This window comes from Cervus elaphus, chromosome X, assembly GCF_910594005.1.
Source record: "Cervus elaphus chromosome X, mCerEla1.1, whole genome shotgun sequence".
Lineage (NCBI taxonomy): Eukaryota > Metazoa > Chordata > Mammalia > Artiodactyla > Cervidae > Cervus > Cervus elaphus.
In genome coordinates this window covers 77,285,153-77,305,734 of record NC_057848.1, presented here as the reverse complement: position 1 = coordinate 77,305,734, position 20,582 = coordinate 77,285,153, and the positions used below count along the sequence as shown (strand labels likewise).

Below are 20,582 nucleotides of genomic sequence, written 5' to 3'. Positions count from 1 at the left end.
ATCCCTTCCTTCTCCCATACCATCATAATGTAGACACCCATTCACTTCAGCAGGGATGATTTCAGAAATCAGTTTTGCAGTCTTTACCTCTTTTCCCTTTATTCTCATTTTCTTGCTCAGAAACAACTGATTAGCTATCATTTACCTAGGATGCATAAACAATGCTTCCTTGAACTAAAGAGTGTATAAAACAACACATTAATATAGCCAGACAATGAAATAAGGCCCCGTTTACTCGTTTCAAAATAGAAAATGAAACTATGAAGATGAACATGTAACTTTATTGTTCAAATATGAGAATTGTAGGAATTTGTTGACGTCTCCCACCATAAATTTTAATCTTCATTATGTTGTATAATCTGGCACATATTTGATAGATCAGTTTTAATTAGGATGGTTTTCATATAATGAAGATTTTTGATGAGTTGACTTTGAAAGAGAGGAGGCAGATATATCACAGATCCTTGGCACTGGGGACCATGAATTGCCACTCTGTTGCAGGTTAGGAAAAGGACTGTCATAGGCTGACATATCACTGTACCTAACTGGAAATTTAGAAGGCTCTACCATCAGTCCAAAATAACTACTCTGTAATGGAGATATGATGTGGTTCTGAGAAATAGAAGTAATTGTAGTAGTAACGTTGTCAATGAGGCCATTTGCTTGAGTGTAGCTGCTATGTGAGTGCCAATTTAAAATGCTCAACTGATTTAAAACAGCAGGTTGATCTATCACAATCTGTTCTGTTTGTCTAACTGATATTGATGATGGGGAAGGAAAATCACACGGAGATAGAGCACTTCTATTAGCGACTGTCTGCCTGGTATAAGGCTTCCATATGAAAGGCACACTTAAGCTTCTCGAGGCTGAAAATGCACTCTCCCCACTAGTTTCAGGAAGAAAATTAGAGTTACAATCATCTATGTTGCCCCGTGCTTTAACATGCTTCTTCTTGTAATCTCGAACTAATGAAGATATTGGAGAGACATTTTTAATCCCAGCTCTTCTTTTCATTCTTACTAAAAGTTGGGGATAGCCTCTTTTGAAATTTGGATTATGATAGATTTGTATCTAAAATCAAAGGAGAGAATTATTTAGTTTCTTTATAAATCAAAGTAAAACTCACAAGCAAAACTAAACTATAAGCATTTACTCTTTTAATGATACAAATGAAATAGCATCAAATAAAATACCTCCATTAGTAGTTTTAACATATTACGTGTTAGAGAGAGGCGTTCTGAAGATGGCAGAAGAATAAGACAGGGAGACTACTTTTTCCCCCACAAATTCTTTGAAAGAACATTTGAAAGCTGAGCAAATTCCACAAAACATCTTCTGAATGCTGGCAGAGGACATCAAGCCCCCAGAATGGCAGCCCATTGTCTTTGAAAGGAGGTAGGACAAAATATAAAAGATAAAAAGAGACACAAAAGACGTAGGGATGGAGATCTGTCCCAGGAAGGGAGTCTTAAAAGAGGAGAAGTTCCCAAACATTAGGAAACACTCTCACCAGTGGGTCTGTGGAGAGTGTTGGAATCTCAGAGGGGTACATAACTAGGAGAAAAATAAATAAATAAATAAAACCCACAGATTACGTGCCTATCAGCAACTCCCAGTGCTCGCATCCACCACCAGCAAGTGTGGGCTGAACAGGGAGGTGCAGGCTGCATTGCTTAGGGTAAGGACAGGGCCTGAACTGCCCGAGGCATCTGAGGGAACTAACATCAGATAGCAACCACAACTGTGGGATAGCCAGAGAGAGAGAGAGAGTCAGAGAGAACTATCCCATGAAAAGCCCTAACCTAAGGCATGGCGAGGCCCGCTCACAGAACAAAGGACTGAGCAAATACCAGAGGAGAACTAGCCGGCTGCAGACCATCCCATCACCCCTGGAGATGGGGAAGCAAGCAGGGGCAGCTAGAGCCGGAAAGGGGCAATATCGGGCCCAGGGAGGCATCCTCTACCAAACTGCAAGCAGGCACCCAGCTGCTAACCAAGACTTCTTGGGATTCTGGATGGTTGACATCAGCCGGCAGGGTCACAGCCAGAGATCAGTTCCCCAGAAGAGACACACAGCACACCTGAGACAGGCACGCCCACTGCCACCCAAGAAACCAAGCGGCTGGGACCGGGGAGGTGGTAAGATGCACTCCCCAACTGGGGAGACTACTACAAGCACCTGGTCGTCTGAGATGCTGGGACCTGGGAAGGGCACAAAACACAGGCCCAACTGAGTCCACGCCTTTGTGGAGTACCCGAGAACCTTACCTGAGTGGCTTAGAGGTGGGAAGTGCACACAACCCAGGGCCTGCTTCAGACAGTGCACTAGCAGAAGCAACATAGATCCTGAGAAGTATAAACTGGGAAAGTGCACGCACCCTGAGCTGGGGCAAACCCAGTGCGGCCGAGTCTTCGAGCATTTCCCATGCCAGTGATATTTCTTTACAGTGTTCCTCCCTCCCCACAGCATGACTGAACAAGTGAGCCTAAATAGTGACCACTTTTGCCCCCTTGTGTCAGGGTGGAAATTAGACACTGAAGAGACCAGCAAATAGAAGAAACTAAAATAAACAGAGGGAACTGCTCTGGAAGTGACAGGTGCAACAGATTAAAACCCTGTAGTTAGCACCGACTGCATTGGAAGGGGCCTATAGGTCTTGAGAAGTATAAATCAGATCAAGGAACTATCTGAAACTGAACTGACCCCACACTGCCTGCAACAGCTCCAGAGAAATTCCTAGATATATTTTTACTATTACCATTATTTAAGTCATTAGAGTCCTCTATTACTCCCTAATTTTCATTTTTATAACTTACTATTACCTTGCCAAAAAAGACCCTATTTTTAAAGCTAACTTCATATATATATATATTTTAATTTTTGTGACTTTTTTTAATATCTCATTTTTGAGAGTCTAACCTCTATTCTAGATTTTTAATCTTTGCTTTTTGGTATTTATTATCAATTTTGTGCCTTTAAGAACCCAATCTTCAGTACCCATTTTAACTTGGGAGTGTGGTTACAGCCTTGATTGCTCTCTTCCCCTTTTAACTCTCCTTTTTCTCCACCAGGTCACCTCTATCTCCTGCCTCACCCTTCGCATCTCTATCAAACTATGTGAATCATTTTGTGTGTTCCAGGCTGTGGAGAACACTTAGGTAACTGATTACTGGCCGGATCTGTCTCTCTCCTTTTGACACCCCCTTTTCTCTTCCTGGTCACCTCTGTCTCCTTCCTCCCTCTTCTCGTCGCTGTGTAACTGTTAACCCCTCTGAGGTGCCCAGACTGTGGAGAGTACATAGAGAATTGATTACTGGATAGCTTTCTCTCTCCCCTTTTGAGTCCTTTATCTCTATCTCTATCTCTTCTTCCTCTATCTCTATCTCCCTATCTACCTCTATCTCCCTTTTCCCTCTTCTCATCTCCATGTTATTCTGTGAACCTCTCCGGGTGTCCCTCACTGTGGAGAAGCTTTTCATCATTAACCTAGATGTTTTATCATCAGTGCTGTATAGGTGGAGAAGTCTTGCGGCAACTGTAAGAATAAGACTGAAAACCAGAGGGAGGAGGCTTAAGTCCCAAACCTGACAACACCAAATAACTCCTGACTCCAGGGAACATTAAATGATAAAAGCTCATCCAAAAGACTCCATACCTACACTGAAACCAAGCACCACACAAGGCCAGCAAGTTCCAGAACGAGACATACCAGCAATGCAGGAACGTAGCCCTGAGCTTCAATATACAGACTGCCCAAAGTCACACCAAACCCATAGACATCTCAAAATTCACTACTGGACACCTCATTGCACTCCAGAGAGAAGAAATCCAGCTCCACCCATTAAAACACCGAAGTAAGCCTCCCTAACCAGGAAACCTTGACAAGCCACCTGACCAACCCCATCCACAGCGAGAAAGAGCCACAATAAAGAGGAACCACAAAGTGTCAGAATAGAGAAAGGCCACCCCAAACACAGCAATGTAAACAAGATGGAAAGGCAGAGAAATAATCAGCAGGTAAAGGAACATGATAAATGTCCAACAAACCAAACAAAAGAAGAGGAGATAGGGAATCTACCTGAAAGAGAATTCAGAATACTGATAGTAAAAGTGATCCAAAATCTTGAGAACAAAACGGAGTTACAGATAAACAGCCTGGAGAAAAGGTTTGAGAAGATGCAAGAAATGTTTAACAAGGACCTAGAAGACATAAAAAAGAGTCAATCAATAAGGAATAATGCAATAAATGATATCAAAAACACTCTGGAGGGAACCAACAGTAGAATAACAGGGGCAGTAAATAGGATAAGTGAGGTAGAAGATAGAATGGTAGAAATAAATGAAGCAGACTGGAAAAAATAAAAAAAAAAAATTAAAAGAAATAAAATCACCCTCAGAGACCTCTGGGACAATGTTAAACACACCAACATTTGAATCATAGGACTACCAGAAGAAGAAGACAAAACTAAATGCCATGAGAAAATACTTGAGGAGATAATAGTTGAAAACTTCCCTAAAATGGGGAAGGAAATAGCCACCCAAGTCCAAGAAACCCAGAGAGCCCCAAACAGGATAAACCCAAGGCAAAACACCCCAAGACACATATTAAGCAAATTAACAAAATCAAACAGAGAGAGCAAATGTTAAAAGCAGCAAGGGAGAGGGGAGGAACTAAGATGGCAGAGGAATGGGATGGTGAGACCAATTTCTCCCCTACAAATTCATCAAAAGAACATTGGAACACTGAGCAAACTGCACAAAACAACTTCTGATCACTAGCAGAGGATATCAGGTGCCCAGAAAAGCAGCCCATTGTCTTCCAAAGGAGGTAGGACAAAGTATAAAAGATAAAAAGTGAGACAAAAGAGCTAGGGACAGAGAACCATCCCGGGAAGGGAGTTGTAATAGAGGAGGTTTCCAAACACCAGGAAACCCTCCCACTGGTGGGTCTGGGGGAAGTTTTCAAATCTCAGAGGGCAACCTAACTGGGAGGAGAAATAAATAAAACCCACAGATTACATGCCTAAAAGCAACTCCCAGCAGAAAAGTACCCCAGACGCTCACATCCGCCACCAGCAAGTGGAGGCTGATCGGAGAGGAGCGGGCGGTATTGCTTAGGGTAAGGACCGGGCCTGAACGCCCTGAGGGCAATTGGAGGGAGCTAACGTGAGATAGCAACTTAAACTGTGGGATAGCAAGAGAGAGAGAGAAAATTAACCAGCGAAAAGCACGCTAACGGAACACACTGCCGGCCATTCGCAGAACAAAAGAAAGAGTGAACAATTCCAGAGAAGAGCTAGCCAGCTGTGGACTAGCCAACCCCCCGCCGGAGGCAGGAGGCAGGAAGGAGGGGAAAGAGGCAAACTCGGCCCCAGAAATGGCATCCCCTACCAAACTGCAAACAGGCTTCCAGTTTCTAACCAAAGACTTCCTGAGATTCTGGATGGTTGACATCCACCGGGAGGGTCGCGGCTAGACACCAGCTCCCCAGAGCAGATACAAGGTGCACCGGACCGGCACACGTGGAAACTGAGGCTGGGACCACTGAGGGGATAAGGTGCACTGCACCCAGGGAGAGTGCACTCATTAAGCTCCTGGCCTCCTGAGCTGCTCGGGCTGGGGAAGGCACAAAACGAAGGCCCAACCGAGTCTGTGCTTTTGTGGGGTACCCAAAAACTGGAACCGCACGCAACTCAGGGCCCACTCCCTATAGAGCAGCCTGGAGCCTGAGCAGTGTAGATGGGGAAAGCACATGCACCAAGAGTGGGGACAAACCCAGTGTGGCTGGAATACTGCGACTGCTCCCCACACAGGCCAGTGACATTTCTCTGCAGTGCCCCTCCTTTCCCACGACACGACTGAACAAGTGAGCCTAAACAAGAGACAACCTCCGCCTGCTTGTGTCAGGGTGGAAGTTAGACACAGAAGAGACCTGCAAACAGAAGCGAAATAAACAAAGGGAACCACTTCAGAAGTGACTTGTGCAACAGATTAAATCACTGTGGCCAACACCAACTAAACCAGAAGGGGCCTATAGATATCGAGAAGTGTAAGCTGGAACAAGGAGCTGTCTGAAACTGAATCGAACCCACTCTGCATGCAACAGCTCCAGAGAAATTCCTAGATATATTTTTACTATTTTTTTAATTAAAATTTTTTTAAGTTTTTTTTAATTTTTTCTTTTATTTTATTTTAAAATTCCCTATTACTCCTCTATTACTGCTTAATTTTTATTCTGTTATTGTTTCAAAATCCTCTATTACTCCTCCATTACTCCTTAATTTTCAGTTTCATACATTTTTACTATTTTTTAATTAATTTTTTTTCTTTTTTCCTTTCTTCTTTTATTTTCTTTTCGAGTCCTCTATTACTCCTTAACTTTCATTTTCATTTCACTCTAGCCTTGAAAATAAAAAGAAGACCCTATTTTTAAAGCGACCTTCATATATATTTCTTAAATTTTTGTGTTTTTGTTTTGAATATTGTATTTTTAAGAGTCTAACCTCTACTCTAGATTTTTAATCTTTGTCAGTATTTGATATCAATTTTGGACATTAAGAATCCAATTTTCAGTACCCATTTTTACTCAGGAGTGTGAAAATGACTCTCTCCCCCTTTTGACTCTCCTTTTTCTCCCCCAGATCACCTCTATTTCATCCCTCCCCTTTTCTTCTCAATCCAATTCTGTGAATCTCTGTGGGTGTTCTGGGCTATGGAGAGCACTTAGGGAAGAGAGTACTGCATAGATATCTCTCTCTCTCCTCTTGAGTCCCCCCTTTCTCCTCCTGTTCATCTCTATCCCCTTCCTCCCTCTCGTCTTCTTCATGTAACTCTGTGAACCTCTCTGGGTGTCCCTCACTGTGGAGAATCTTTCCACCATTAACCAGGAAGTTTTATTATCAGTGCTGTATAGTTGGAGAAGCCTTGAGGCTACTGGAAGAGTAAGATTGAAATCCAGAGGAAGGACATTTAAGTCCCAAACCTGAGAACACCAAAGACCTCCTGACTACAGGGAACATTAAGTAATAAGAGATCACCCAAAAGCCTCCATACCTACACTGAAACCAACCACCACCCAAGAGCCAATAAGTTCCAGAGCAAGACATACCATGCAAATTCTCCAGCAATGCAGGAACATAGCCCTGAGCGTCAACATACAGGCTACCCAACGTCACACCAAACACATAGACACATCTCAAAACTCACTACTGGACACTCCATTGCACTCCAGAGAGAAGAAATCCAGCTCCATGCACGAGAACACCGACACAATGTTCCCTAACCAAGAAACCTTCACAAGCCAATCATCCAACCCCACCCACCGGGAGAAACCTCCACAATAAAAAGGAACCACAGAACACCAGAACACAGAAAGGCCACTCCAAACACAGCAATCTAAACTGATGAAAAGGCAGAGAAATACCCAACAAGTAAAGGAACATGAAAAATGTCCACCAAGCCAAATAAAAGAGGTGGAGATAGGGAATCTACCTGAAAAAGAATTTAGAATAATGATAATAACAATGATCCAAAATCTTGAAAACAAAATGGAGTTACAGATAAATATGCTGGAGACTAGGATTGAGAAGATACAAGAAATGTTTAACAAGGACCTAGAAGAAATAAAAAAGAGCCAGTATATAATGAATAATGCAATAAATGAGATCCAAAACACTCTGGAGGGAACCAACAGTAGAATAACGGAGGCAGAAGATAGGATAAGTGAGGTAGAAGATAAAGTGGTGGAAATAAATGAAGCAGAGAGCAAAAAAGAAAAAAGAATCAAAAGAAATGAGGACAACCTCAGGGAACTCTGGGACAATGTGAAATGCCCCAACATACGAATCATAGGAGTCCCTGAAGAAGAAGACAAAAAGAAAGGCCATGAGAAAATACTTGAGGAGATAATAGCTGAAAGCTTCTCTAAAATGGGGAACGAAATAGTTACACAAGTCCTAGAAACCCAGAGAGTCCCAAACATGATAAACCCAAGGTGAAACACCTCAAGACACTTATTAATCAAATTAACAAAGATCAAACACAAAGAACAAATATTAAAAGCAGCTAGGGAGAAACAACAAATAACACACAAAGGGATTCCCATAAGGATAACAGTTGACCTATCAATAAAACTCTTCAGGCCAGAAGGGAATGGCAGGACATACTTAAAGTAGTGAAAGAGAATAATCTACAAACCAGATTACTGTACCCAGCAAGGATCTCATTCATATAGGAAGGAGAATTCAAAAGCTTTACAGATAAGCAAAAGCTGAGAGAATTCAGCACCACCAAACAAGCTCTTCAACAAATGCTAAAGGATTTTCTCTAGACAGGAAACACAGAAAGCTTGTATAAAAGCGAACCCAAAACAACAAAGTAAATGGCAACGGGACCATACCTATCAATAATTACCTTCAATGTAAATGGGTTGAATGCCCCAACCAAAAGACAAAGACTGGCTGAATGGATACGAAAACAAGACCCCTATATATGCTGTCTACAAGAGACTCACCTCAAAACAAGGGACACATGCAGACTGAAAGTGAAGGGATAGGAAAAATTATTTCACGCAAATGGAGACCAAACAAAAGCAGGAGTCACAATACTCATATCAGATAAAATAGATTTTAAAATAAAGACTGTGAGCTACTATGGAAAACAGAGTGGAGATTTCTTAAAAAACTGGAAATAGAACTGTCATATGACCCAGCAATCCCACTCCTGAGCATACACACCAAGGAAACCAGATATGAAAGAGACACATGTATCACTGTGTTCATTGCAGCACTGTTTATAATAGCAAGGACATGGAAACAACCTAGATGCCCATCAGTAGACGAATGAATAAGGAAGCTGTGGTACATATACACTATGGAATATTACTCAGCCATTAAAAAGAATTCATTTGAATCAGTTCTAATGAGATGGATGAAACTGGAGCCCATTATACAGAGTGAATTAAGCCAGAAAGATAAAGACCAATGCAGTACACTAATGCATATTATGGAATTTTAGAAGATGATAATGAAACAGAAAAAGAGACACAGATGTATAGAACAGACTTTTAGACTCTGTGGGAGAAGGTGAGGGTGGGATGTTTAGAGAGAACAGCATTGAAAAAAGTATACTATCAAGGCTGAAACAGATCACCAGCCCAGGTTGGATGCATGAGACGGGTGCTCAGGTCTGGTGCACTGGGAAGACCCAGAGGGATGGGATGTAGAGGGAAGCGGGAGGGGGGATCGGAATGGGGAACACATATAAATCCATGGCTGATTCATGTCAATATATGGCAAAAAACACTGCAATATTGTAAAGTAATTAGCCTCCAACGAATAAAAATAAATCAGAAAAAAATTAAATAAATAATAAATAAAGGCTGTGAAAAGAGACAAAGAAGGACACTACATAATCATCAAAGGATAAATTCAAGAAGAAGATATAACAATTATAAATATATATGCACCCAACATAGGAGGACCACAATATGTAAGGCAAATGCTAATGAGTATGAAAGGGGAAATTAACAATAACACAGTAATAGTGGGAGACTTTAAAACCCCACTCACACCTATGGATAGATATACTAAATAGAAAATTAACAAGGAAACACAAACTTTAAATGACACAATGGACCAGCTAGACCTCATTGATATCGATAGGACATTGCACCCAAAACAATCAATTTCACCTTTTTCTCAAGTGCACACGGAACCTTCTCCAGAATACATCACATCCTGGGCCATAAATCTGGTCTTGGAAAATTCAAAAAAATTGAAATCATTCCAGTCATCTGTTCTAACCACAATGCAGTGAGACTAGATCGCAATTACAGGGAAAAAAAAAAACTATTAAAAATTCAAACATATGGAGGCTAAATAACAGGCTTATGAATAACCAACAAATTATAGAAGAAATAAAAAAAGAAATCAAAATATGCATAGAAACGAGTGAAAATGAAAACACAACAACCCCAAACCTATGGGACACTGTAAAAGCAGTGCTTAGGGGAAGGTTCATAGCATTACAGGCTTACCTCAAGAAACAAGAAAAAAGTAAAATAAATAACCTAGCTCTACACCTAAAGCAACAAGAGAAGGAAGAAATGAAGAACCCCAGGGTTAGTAGAAGGAAGGAAATATTAAAAATTAGGATAGAAATAAAAGCAAAAAAAAAAAAAAAAAGAGAGAGAGAGAGAGACCATAGCAAAAATAAACAAAGCTAAAAGCTGGGTCTTTGAGGAGATATACAAAATTAACAAACTGTTAACAAGACTCATTAAGAAACAAAGGGAGAAGAACCAAACCTACAAAATTAGAAATGAAAATAGAGAGATCACAACAGACAACACTGAAATACAAAGGACCATAAGAATTTGCTAACAGCAGCTCTATGCCAATAAAATGGAAAACTTGGAAGAAATGGACAAATTCCTAGAAAAGTATAACTTCCCAAAACTGAACCAGGAAGAAACAGAAGATCTTAACAGACACATCACAAGCATGGAAATCGAAATTGTAATCAGAAATCTTCCAGCACACAAAAGCCCAGGACCAGATGGCATCACAGCTGAATTCTACCAAAAATTGAGAGAAGAGCTAACACCTATCTTACTCAAAGTCTTCCAGAAAACTGCAGAAGGTAAACTTCCAAACTCATTCTATGAGGCCACCATCACCCTAATCTAAAACGAGACAAAGATGCCATGAAAAAAGGAAAACTACAGGCCAATATCACTGATGAACATAGATGCAAAAATCCTTCACAAAATTCTAGCAAACAGAATCCAACAACATATGAAAAAGATCATACATCATCACCAAGTAGGCTTTATCCCAGGAATGCAAGGAGTCTTTAATATCCACAAATCAATCAATGTCATACACCATATTAACAAATTGAAAGATAAAATCCATATGATTATCTCAATAGATGCAGAAAAAGCCTTTGACAAAATTCAACATCCATTTATGATAAAAAAAAAACAAAAACAAAAACTCTCCAGAAAGCAGGAATAGAAGGAACATGCTGCTACTGCTAAGTCACTTCAGTCGTGTCTGACTCTGTGTGACCCCATCCCTGGGATTCTCCAGGCAAGAACACTGGAGTGGGTTGCCATTTCCTTCTCCAATGCATAAAGGTGAAAAGTGAAAGTGAAGTCGCTCAGTCATGTCTGACTCCTCGTGACCCCATGGACTGCAGCCTACCAGGCTCCTCCATCCATGGGATTTTCCAGGTAAGAGTACTGGAGTCGGGTGCCATTGCCTTCTCCGAGAAGGAACATACTGAAACATAATAAAAGCTATACATGACAAACCCACAGCAAACATTATCCTCAATGTTGAAAAATTGAAAGCATTTGAAGGCATTTCCCCTAAAACCAGGAACAAGACAAGTGTGCCCAATCTCACCACTACTATTCAACATAGATTTGGAACTTTTGCCCACAGCAATCAGAGCAGAAAAAGAAATCAAACGAATCCAGAAAGGAAAAGAAGAAGTGAAACTCTCACTGTTTGCAGATGACATGATCCTCTACATAGAAAACCCTAAAGACTCTCCCAGAATTACTGGAGATAATCAATGAATATAGTAAAGTTGCAGGAATAAAATTAACACACAGAAACCCTTTGCATTCCTATACACTAACAATGAGAAAACAGAAAGAGAAATTAAGGAAATAATAGCATTCACAATTACAACAAAAAGAATAAAACATTTAGGAGTATATCTACCAAAAGAAACAAAAGACCTATACATAGAAAACTATAAAACACTGATGAAAGAAATCAAAGAGGACACAAATAGATGGAGAAATATACCATGTTCATGGATTGGAAGAAGCAATATTGTCAAAATGACTATACTAGCCAAAGCAATCTATAGATTCAATGCAATCCCTATCAAGCTACCAATGGTATTCTTCACAGAACTAGAACAAAAAATTTCACAATTTGTATGGAAATACAAAAAACCTCAAATAGCCAAAGCAATCTTGAGAAAGAAGAATGGAACTGGAGGAATCAACCTGCCTGACTTCAGGCTCTACTACAAAGCCACAGTCATCAAGACACTATGGTACTGGCACAAAGACAGAAATATAGATCAATGGAACAAAATAGAAAGCCCAGAGATAAGTCCACGTACCTGTGGACACCTTATCTTTGAGAAAGGAGGCAAGAATATACAACGGAAAGAAGACAACCTCTTTAACAAGTGGTGCTATGAAAACTGGTCAACCATTTGTAAAACAATGAAACTAGGACACTTTTTAACACCATACACAAAAATAAACACAAAATGGATTAAAGATCTAAATGTAAGACCAGAAACTATAAAGCTCCTAGAGGAGAACATAGGAAAAACACTCTCCGACATAAATCACAGAAAGATCCTCTATGACCCACCTCCCAGAATATTGGAAATAAAAGCAAAAATAAACAAATGGGACCTAATTAAATTTAAAAGTGCTTGCACAACAAAGGAAACTATAAGCAAGGTGAAAACACAGCCTTCACATTGGGAGAAAATAATAGCAAATGAAGAAACAGACAAAGGATTCATCTCAAAAATATACAAGCAACTCCTGAAGCTCAATTCCAGAAAAATAAATGACCCAATCAAAATATGGGCCAAAGATCTAAACAGACATTTTTCCAAAGAAGACATATAGATGTCTAACATACACATGAAAAGATGCTCAATATCACTCATTATCAGAGAAATGCAAATCAAAACCACAATGATGTAAAATTACACACCAGTCAGAATCGCTGCTATCCAAAAGTCTACAAGCAATAAATGCTGGAGAGGGTGTGGAGTAAAAGGAACCCGCTTAAACTGTTGGTGGGAATGCAAACTAGTACAGCCACTATGGAGAAGAGTATGGAGACTCCTTAAAAACCTGGAAATAGAACGTCCATATGACCCAGCAATTCCACTCCTGGGCATACACACTAAGGAAACCAGATCTGAAAGAGACACGTGTACCCCTATGTTCATCCTAGCACAGTTTATAATAGCAAGGACATGGAAGCAACCTAGATGCCCATCAGCAGACGAATGGATAAGGAAGCTGTGGTACATATACACCATGGAATATTACTCAGCCATTAAAAAGAATTCATTTGAATCAGTTTAAATGAGATGAATGAAACTGGCATCCATTATACAGAGTGAAGTAAGCCAGGAAGATAAAGACCAATACAGTATTCTCATGCATATATTTGGAATTTTAAAAGATGGTAATGATAACCCTATATCCAAAACAGAAAAAGAGACACAGATGTACAGAACAAAATTTTGGACTCTGTGGGAGAAGGCGAGGGTGGAATGTTCTGAGAGAATAACATTGAAACAAGTATACTATCAAAAGTGAAACAGCTCACCAGCCCAGGTTGGATGCATGAGACAACTGCTCAGAGCTGGTGCACTGGGAACACCCAGAGGGATGGGATGGAGAGGGAGGCAGGAGGGGGGATTGGGATGGGGAACTCATGTAAATCCGTGGCTGATTCATGTCAATGAATGGCAAAAACCACTACAATACTGTAAGGTAATTAGCCTCCAACTAATAAAAATAAGTGGAAAAAATAAAAGCAGCAAGGGAGAAACAACAAATAAGAGACATTTGGATTCCCATAAGGATAGCAGCTGATCTTTTAATAGAAACTCTTCAGGCCAGAATGGAATGGCAAGACACACTGAAAGTAATGAAAGAGAAAAACCTAAAACCCAGATTATTATACCCAGCAAGGATCTCACTCAAATATGAAGGAGAAATCAAAAGCTTTACAGACAAGCAAAAGCTGAGAGAATTCAGCACCGTCAAACCAGCTCTCCAACAAATGCTAAAGGATCCTCTCTAGACAGGAAACACAGAGAGGATATCTAAACTCAAACCCAAAATGACAAAGTAAATGGCAATGGTATCTTACTTATCAATAATTACCTTCAATGTAAATGGGTTGAATGCCCCAACCAAAAGACAAAGACTGGCTGAATGGATACAAAAACAAGACCCTTATATATCATGTCTACAAGAGATCCACCTCAAAACAGGGGACACATACAGACTGAAAGTGAAGGGTTGGAAAAAGATATTCCATGAAAATACAGACGAAAAGAAAGCAGGAGTAGCAATACTCATATCAAATAAAATAGCCTTTAAAATAAAGGCTGTGAAAAGAGACAAAGAAGGACACTACATAATGATCAAAGCACCAATCCAAGAAGAAGACATAAAAATTATAAATATATATGCACCCAACAAAGGGGCACCACAATATGTAAGGCAAATGCTAACAAGTATGAAAGGGGAAATTAACAATAACACAATAATAGTGGGAGACCTTGACATCCCACTCACACATATGGATATGTCAGCTAAACAGAAAATTAACAAGGAAAGACAAACTTTAAATGATACAATGGACCAGTTAGACTTAATTGATATCTGTAAGACATTTCAAAAAAATTGAGATCATTCCAAGCATCTCCAGACCACAATGCAGTACAATTAAATGTCAATTACAGGAGAAAAAATATTAAAAATTCCAACATATGGAGGCTGAACAACACGCTTCTGATTAACCAACAAATCACAGAAGAAATAAAAAAGAAATTAAAGTATGCACAGAAACGAATGAAAATGAAAACACAACAACCCCAAACCTATGGGACACTGTAAAAGCAGTGCTTAGGGGAAGGTTCATAGCAATACAGGCTTACCTCAAGAAAGGGGGAAAAAGTCAGATCAATAACCTAACTCTACACCTAAAGTAACAAGAAACAGAGGAAATGAAGAACTCCAGAGTAAGTAGAAGGAAAGGAATAATAAAATAGAGCAGAAATAAATGCAAAAGAAACAAAACAGACTATAGCAAAAATCAACAAAGCTGAAAGCTGGTTCTTTGAGGAGATAAATAAAATTGACAAACCACTGGCCAGACTCATCAAGTTAAAAAGGGAGAAGAATCAAATTTTAAAACATTAAAAATGAAAATGGAGAAATCACAACAGAATATACATTATTGAAGGACCATAAGAAATTACTGTCAGCAACTATATGCCAATAAAATGGACAACTTGAAGAAATGGACAAATTCTTAGAAAAGTACAACTTTCCAAAACTGAATGAGGAAGAAATGGAAAATGTAACAGACCCATCACAAGCATGGAAATAAAAATCATAGTGAGAAATCCTTCAGTAAACAAAAGCCCAGGACCAGATGGCTTCACAGCTGAAAAATTTTAGAGAAGAGCTAACACCTATACTACTCAAACTCTTCCAGAAAATTGCAGAGGAATGTAAACCTCCAAACTCATTCTATTAGGCCACCAGCACCCTAATACCAATACCAGACAAAGATGCCACAAAAAAAGAAAACTACAGACCAATATGACTGAGGAACATAGATGCAAAAATGTTTAACAAAATCTTATCAAACAGAATCCAGCAACATGTTAAAAAATAATACATCATGACTAACTGGGCTTTATACCAGGGATGAAATTATTCTTTAATACTCACAAATTAATCAATGCAATACACCACATTAACAAACTGAAAAATAAAAACCATATGATTATCTCAATAGCTGCAGAGAAATCCCTTGACAAAATTCAACATCCATTTATGATAAAAAAAAAAAACCCTCCAGAAAGCAGGAATAGGAGGAACATACCTCAACATAATAAAAGCTATATATGACAAAACCACAGCAAACATTATCCTCAATGGTGAAAAATTGAACGCATTTCCCCTAAAGGAAATGTTCCTAAAGGAACAAGACATGGGCGCCCACTCTGGCCACTACTATACAACATAGTTTTGTAAGTTTTGGCTATAGCAATCAGAGCATAAAAAGAAATAAAAGGATTCCAGATTTGAAAAGAAGAAGGAAAACTCTGTGTGCAGATGGCATGATCCTCTACATAGAAAACCCTAAAGACTCCACCAGAAAATTACCAGATCTAATCAATGAATATAGTAAAGTTGCAGGATACATAATTATCACACAGAAATCCCTTGCATTCCTATACACTAACAATGAGAAAACAGAAAGAGAATTTAAGGAAACAATTCCATCCACCATTACAACGAAAAGAACAAATACTTAGAAATACATCTACCTGGGGAAACAAAAGACATATATATATATAAAAACTATTAACCACTGATGAAAGAAATCATAGAGGACACAAACAGATGGCAAAATATACCATGTTCATGGATTCGAAGAACCAATATAGTGAAAATGAGTTTACTACCCAAAGATATCTATAGATTCAATGCAATCCCTATCAAGCTACCAATGGTATTTGTCACAGAACTGGAACAAATAATTTCACAATTTGTATGGAAACACAAAAAACCTCGAATAGTCAAAGCAATCTTGAGAAAGAAATGGAATTGGAGGAATCAACCTGCCTGACTTCAGGTTACACTACAAAGCTGCAGTCATCAAGACAGTATGGTACTGGCACAAAGACACAAATATAGAACAATGGAACATAATGGAAAACCCAGAGATAAATCCACGCACTTATGGACACCTTATCTTTGACAAAGGAGGCAGGATAATCAATGGAGAAAAGACAACCTCCTTAATAAGTGGTGCTGGCAAAACTGATCAACCACTTGTAAAGAATGAAACTAAAACACTTTCTAACACCATACACAAAAAATAAACTCAAAATGTATGAAAGATTTAAACATAAGACCAGAACCTATAAAACTGCTAGAAAATCACTCTCCAACATAAATCACAGCAGGACCCTCTATGACCCACCTCCAATAGTAATGGAAAATAAAGCAAAAATAAACAAATAGGACCTAATTAAACTTAAAAGCTTTTGCACAACGAAGGAAACTATAAGCAAGGTGAAAAGACAGCCTTCAGAATGGGAGAAAATAATGGCAAATGAAGCAGCTGACAAAGAATTAATCTCAAAAATCTGCAAGCAACGCTTGCAGCTCAATTCCAAATACATAAACGACCCAATCAAAAAACAGGATAAAGAACTAAACAGACATTTCTCCAAAGAAGACATGCAGATGGCTAACAAACATGTGAAAAGATGCTCAACATCACACTTTATCAGAGAAATGCAAATCAAAACCACAATGAGGTACCATCTTACGTCAATCAGAATGACTACTATCCAAAAGTCTACAAACAATAAATGCTGGAGAGGCTGTGTAGAAAAGGGTACCCTCTCACACTGTTGGTGGAAATGCAAACTAGTACAGCCACTCTGGAGAACAGTGTGGAGATTCCTTTAAAAACTGGAAATAGAACTGCTATATGACCCAGCAATCCCACTGCTGGGCATACACACCGAGGAAACCTGAACCGAAAGAGACACTTGTTCGCAAACGTTCATGACAGGACTGTTTAAAATAGCCAGGGCATGGAAGCAACCTAGATTTCCATCAGCAGACGAATGGATAAGAAAACAGTGGTACATGTACACAATGGAATATTACTCAGCCATTATAAAGAATACATTTGAATCAGTTCTAATGAGGTGGATGAAACTGGAGCCTTAGAGTGAATTAAGCCAGAAAGAAAAACACCAATACAGTATACCAAAGCATATATGTGCAATTTAGAAAGATGGTAACGATAACCTTATATGTGAGACAGCAAAAGAGACACACACGTAAAGAACAGTCCTTTCGACTCTGTGGGAGAAGGCAAGGGTGGGAAGAATTGAGAGAATAGCATCAAAATATGTATATTAACATATGAGAAACAGATCGCCAGTCTAGGTTCAATGCATGAGCACGGTGCTCATTGCTGGGGCACTGGAATGACCCAGACAGATGGGATGGGGAGGGAGGTGGGAGAGGGGTTCAGGATGGGGAACACATGTACATTCATGGCTGATTCGTGTCATGTATGGCAAAACCACTACAATATTCTAATGTAATTAGCCTCCAATTAAAATTTAAAATATAATTTAAAAAACCATGAAAGCATAAGCACTATAAAAAAAAAAAAAACCTTACATGTTAGAAGCAATTATGATCCTCAAGTAAAAATATGTTGTAAACATATACAGTAAATACCAAGTAAAAATATGTTGTAAACATATATAGTCAATCCCACTTTAATTAGCTTCAGGACTTGTATCCGGGTTCAAGTTGCTAGGAATGTTTGTTAAATATCAAATATTTTAACGTCTAGCTGTTCTCAACTTCAAAAAACAAAGCTTTTCAACAGTTTGTTATCTCAATTTTAAATTCAGTTTTAGCTACATATGTGAACATGCTTTCTAGGTTACATGATTTAATCTTACATATTGCCAATAATAAGTGAAAAGTTTGGAATACCTTGCTCAAAACAGAGACATTGTTTTCTTCTTCCAGAAAGTCAGCTAGTGAAGCAGATCTTTGAAAAGTTTGTTGCTTTTTTCTAAACCCATAAAGGTTAAGCTGTCGAACTATACTTTTCACACTATGAGTTTCAAATATTCTGAAAGGGGCCTTTCTTTCTAAGACTTCTTTCTTGAAGACTTCTTCATTGATCACTATAGAAGTGCCACTCTCATCCCACCAAATAGATTTAAACTGATCACTTTCAACTATCTTCCAAAGTTTTTGAGGAAAATTGAGTGAAAGAAAATCGTTCAATTCATCTGTTTCAGAGACAGAAAATGTGTAACGTGGCATTTTTAACACTACTTCCTCAAACAAAGCCTGAAAGGCTGCTTCTTCAATGATAGATCTCAAAACTGAGTCCTCAGTATGTGTGTAATCACACAAAGGGGATCTAATGGTGGTTTCTGAACCAGTTGATTCATCTCTAGGAAGCACATCTTGAAATTCTGAAGAAAAATGTGCCATCTCAAAGAAATATTTCCTCAGATACTTTTCTTATCTGTCTGATTTTACACTCCGCAACTTCAAATGCTGCCTGGCTGGCCTACAGAGATAAACTTTCTAGACCATCACAGTGGTTCTCAAAGTCAAAAAGCTGTGACATCACAAAGTCACTGGTCTCCTAGCAATTGAAGGGTAGCTGTGACATCACAAAGTCACTGGTCTCCTAGCAATTGAAGGGTAATGTTCAACCAGTGTCTACTTCTGTATCAACTTAAATACAGGCTGCTTACATAAATAGTAACCAAAAATGTGAAACCTGCAAAATCTCATTCCTAAAGAATATTTACACAGAAAACTCACATCAATAAATCTACTTGGTTCCTGAAACAAAAGTGATTCATCACTCTTCTATACACACATTCTTAGCATTCAGTACTGTTACCAAACCAAACTTGGGTCTGCTCACTTCTGTGCAATGAAGTCAATCAACTGACTGTGCCTTGCAGTGAAAGCAAGTGTAATGTTTATTGTAGGACCAAATAAGGCGTCCTAGCAGCTGGTGATTAAAAGACCCACACTCCCCAAATGCTTTCAGGGGAAAGATTTAACGACAGAGTCAGGGTAGGCCATGGGGTGTGTGATCAGCTTTAGGACATTCTACTATGGACTGTTACTGAGGATATTGGGAGACAACATCATTGACTGGCTGGTTCCATCGACTATGTGGTCTATGTACTTAAATTTCAGCCTGGTTGGGGCTTTAGCATCTCTAAAACTGTGCACAGGATATTGCTCAGAATATTATCTGTGGCCCTTGAGGAGGAACTAAAGATCCTTGACTTTGCTTAATGGCTAAATCCTTATTATTTTATATTGCTTGATTATTTTCCTTTGTTTCTGCCTTTTCTAACTTCTCTGATTAAAATTACTCTTGGAACATGAGGAGGTCTACGATCCCCTATGTCTCTCTCTTTCTTTCATACTTTTCAATCTAAAGAAGAGACTGCTTAGAACAAGAAAAGAAATACAGTGTTGGACTTAGAGGTTGATCTTAAATGTGACAGAAAATCTCAGTTGCAGGTTCAATTTCTGTTTTCAGTGTCCTGCTCCTCACCACCAAATGACTGAGCAAGTGAAAATGAATAAGAGGCTCCCACACCTGTGTTCATGTTGAAAACCAGACATGGGAGATGCTTTCAAATAGAAGAAGAAAATATTAGCAAAGAAGTGTAAACCAACCCTGTGGTGACAGGTTCAATGGAATAACAGTCTGTAGTTAATGCCGAGACTGTTCACTTGAGGGGAAACAGTAGCCATTCACACGTACAAGCTTCAAGAGACTATCTGACAATGTACTGACACCATAAAGGATAAAACAACTTCTTAGAAATTCTGAGATCTATTTCTATAATTATGATTTCTTTAAATTTTAAAACTTTTAGTTCTTTATTATTCCCTAAACTTTTATTTCTATTGACTATTATTACCTTTCTAAAAAATAAACATAAATCTATTTTTTAAACATTATATATATATATATATATATATATGAGAATGATTTTGGCCTCTTTTTTTACACTACTTAAACGAGTCTAAATTTTATTCTTGGTTGTTTACTTCTGCTTTCTTAAAATGGTCATCAACATGGTAACTTTAGGAACAAAATCTTTAGGATCTGCTTTCACTTAGGGATTTGTTTCCTGAGTTGATTGCTCTCTCCCCTTTTGACTCTCCCTTTTCTCCCCCTAG

The 20,582-nt window shown here is 38.8% G+C and overlaps 1 protein-coding gene across 1 annotated transcript; it reads right to left on the bottom strand.

Moving 5' to 3' along the window:
• Nucleotides 1-384: 384 nt before the first annotated feature.
• LOC122689788 (heat shock transcription factor, Y-linked-like) lies at nucleotides 385-18,854 on the bottom strand. Its single transcript, XM_043896520.1, has 2 exons — nucleotides 18,342-18,854; nucleotides 385-1,071 (listed from the first exon to the last, which is right to left on the bottom strand). The coding sequence occupies exons 1-2, from the start codon at nucleotides 18,852-18,854 to the stop codon at nucleotides 385-387; spliced, it is 1,200 nt and encodes a 399-aa protein (XP_043752455.1).
• Nucleotides 18,855-20,582: the final 1,728 nt, after the last annotated feature.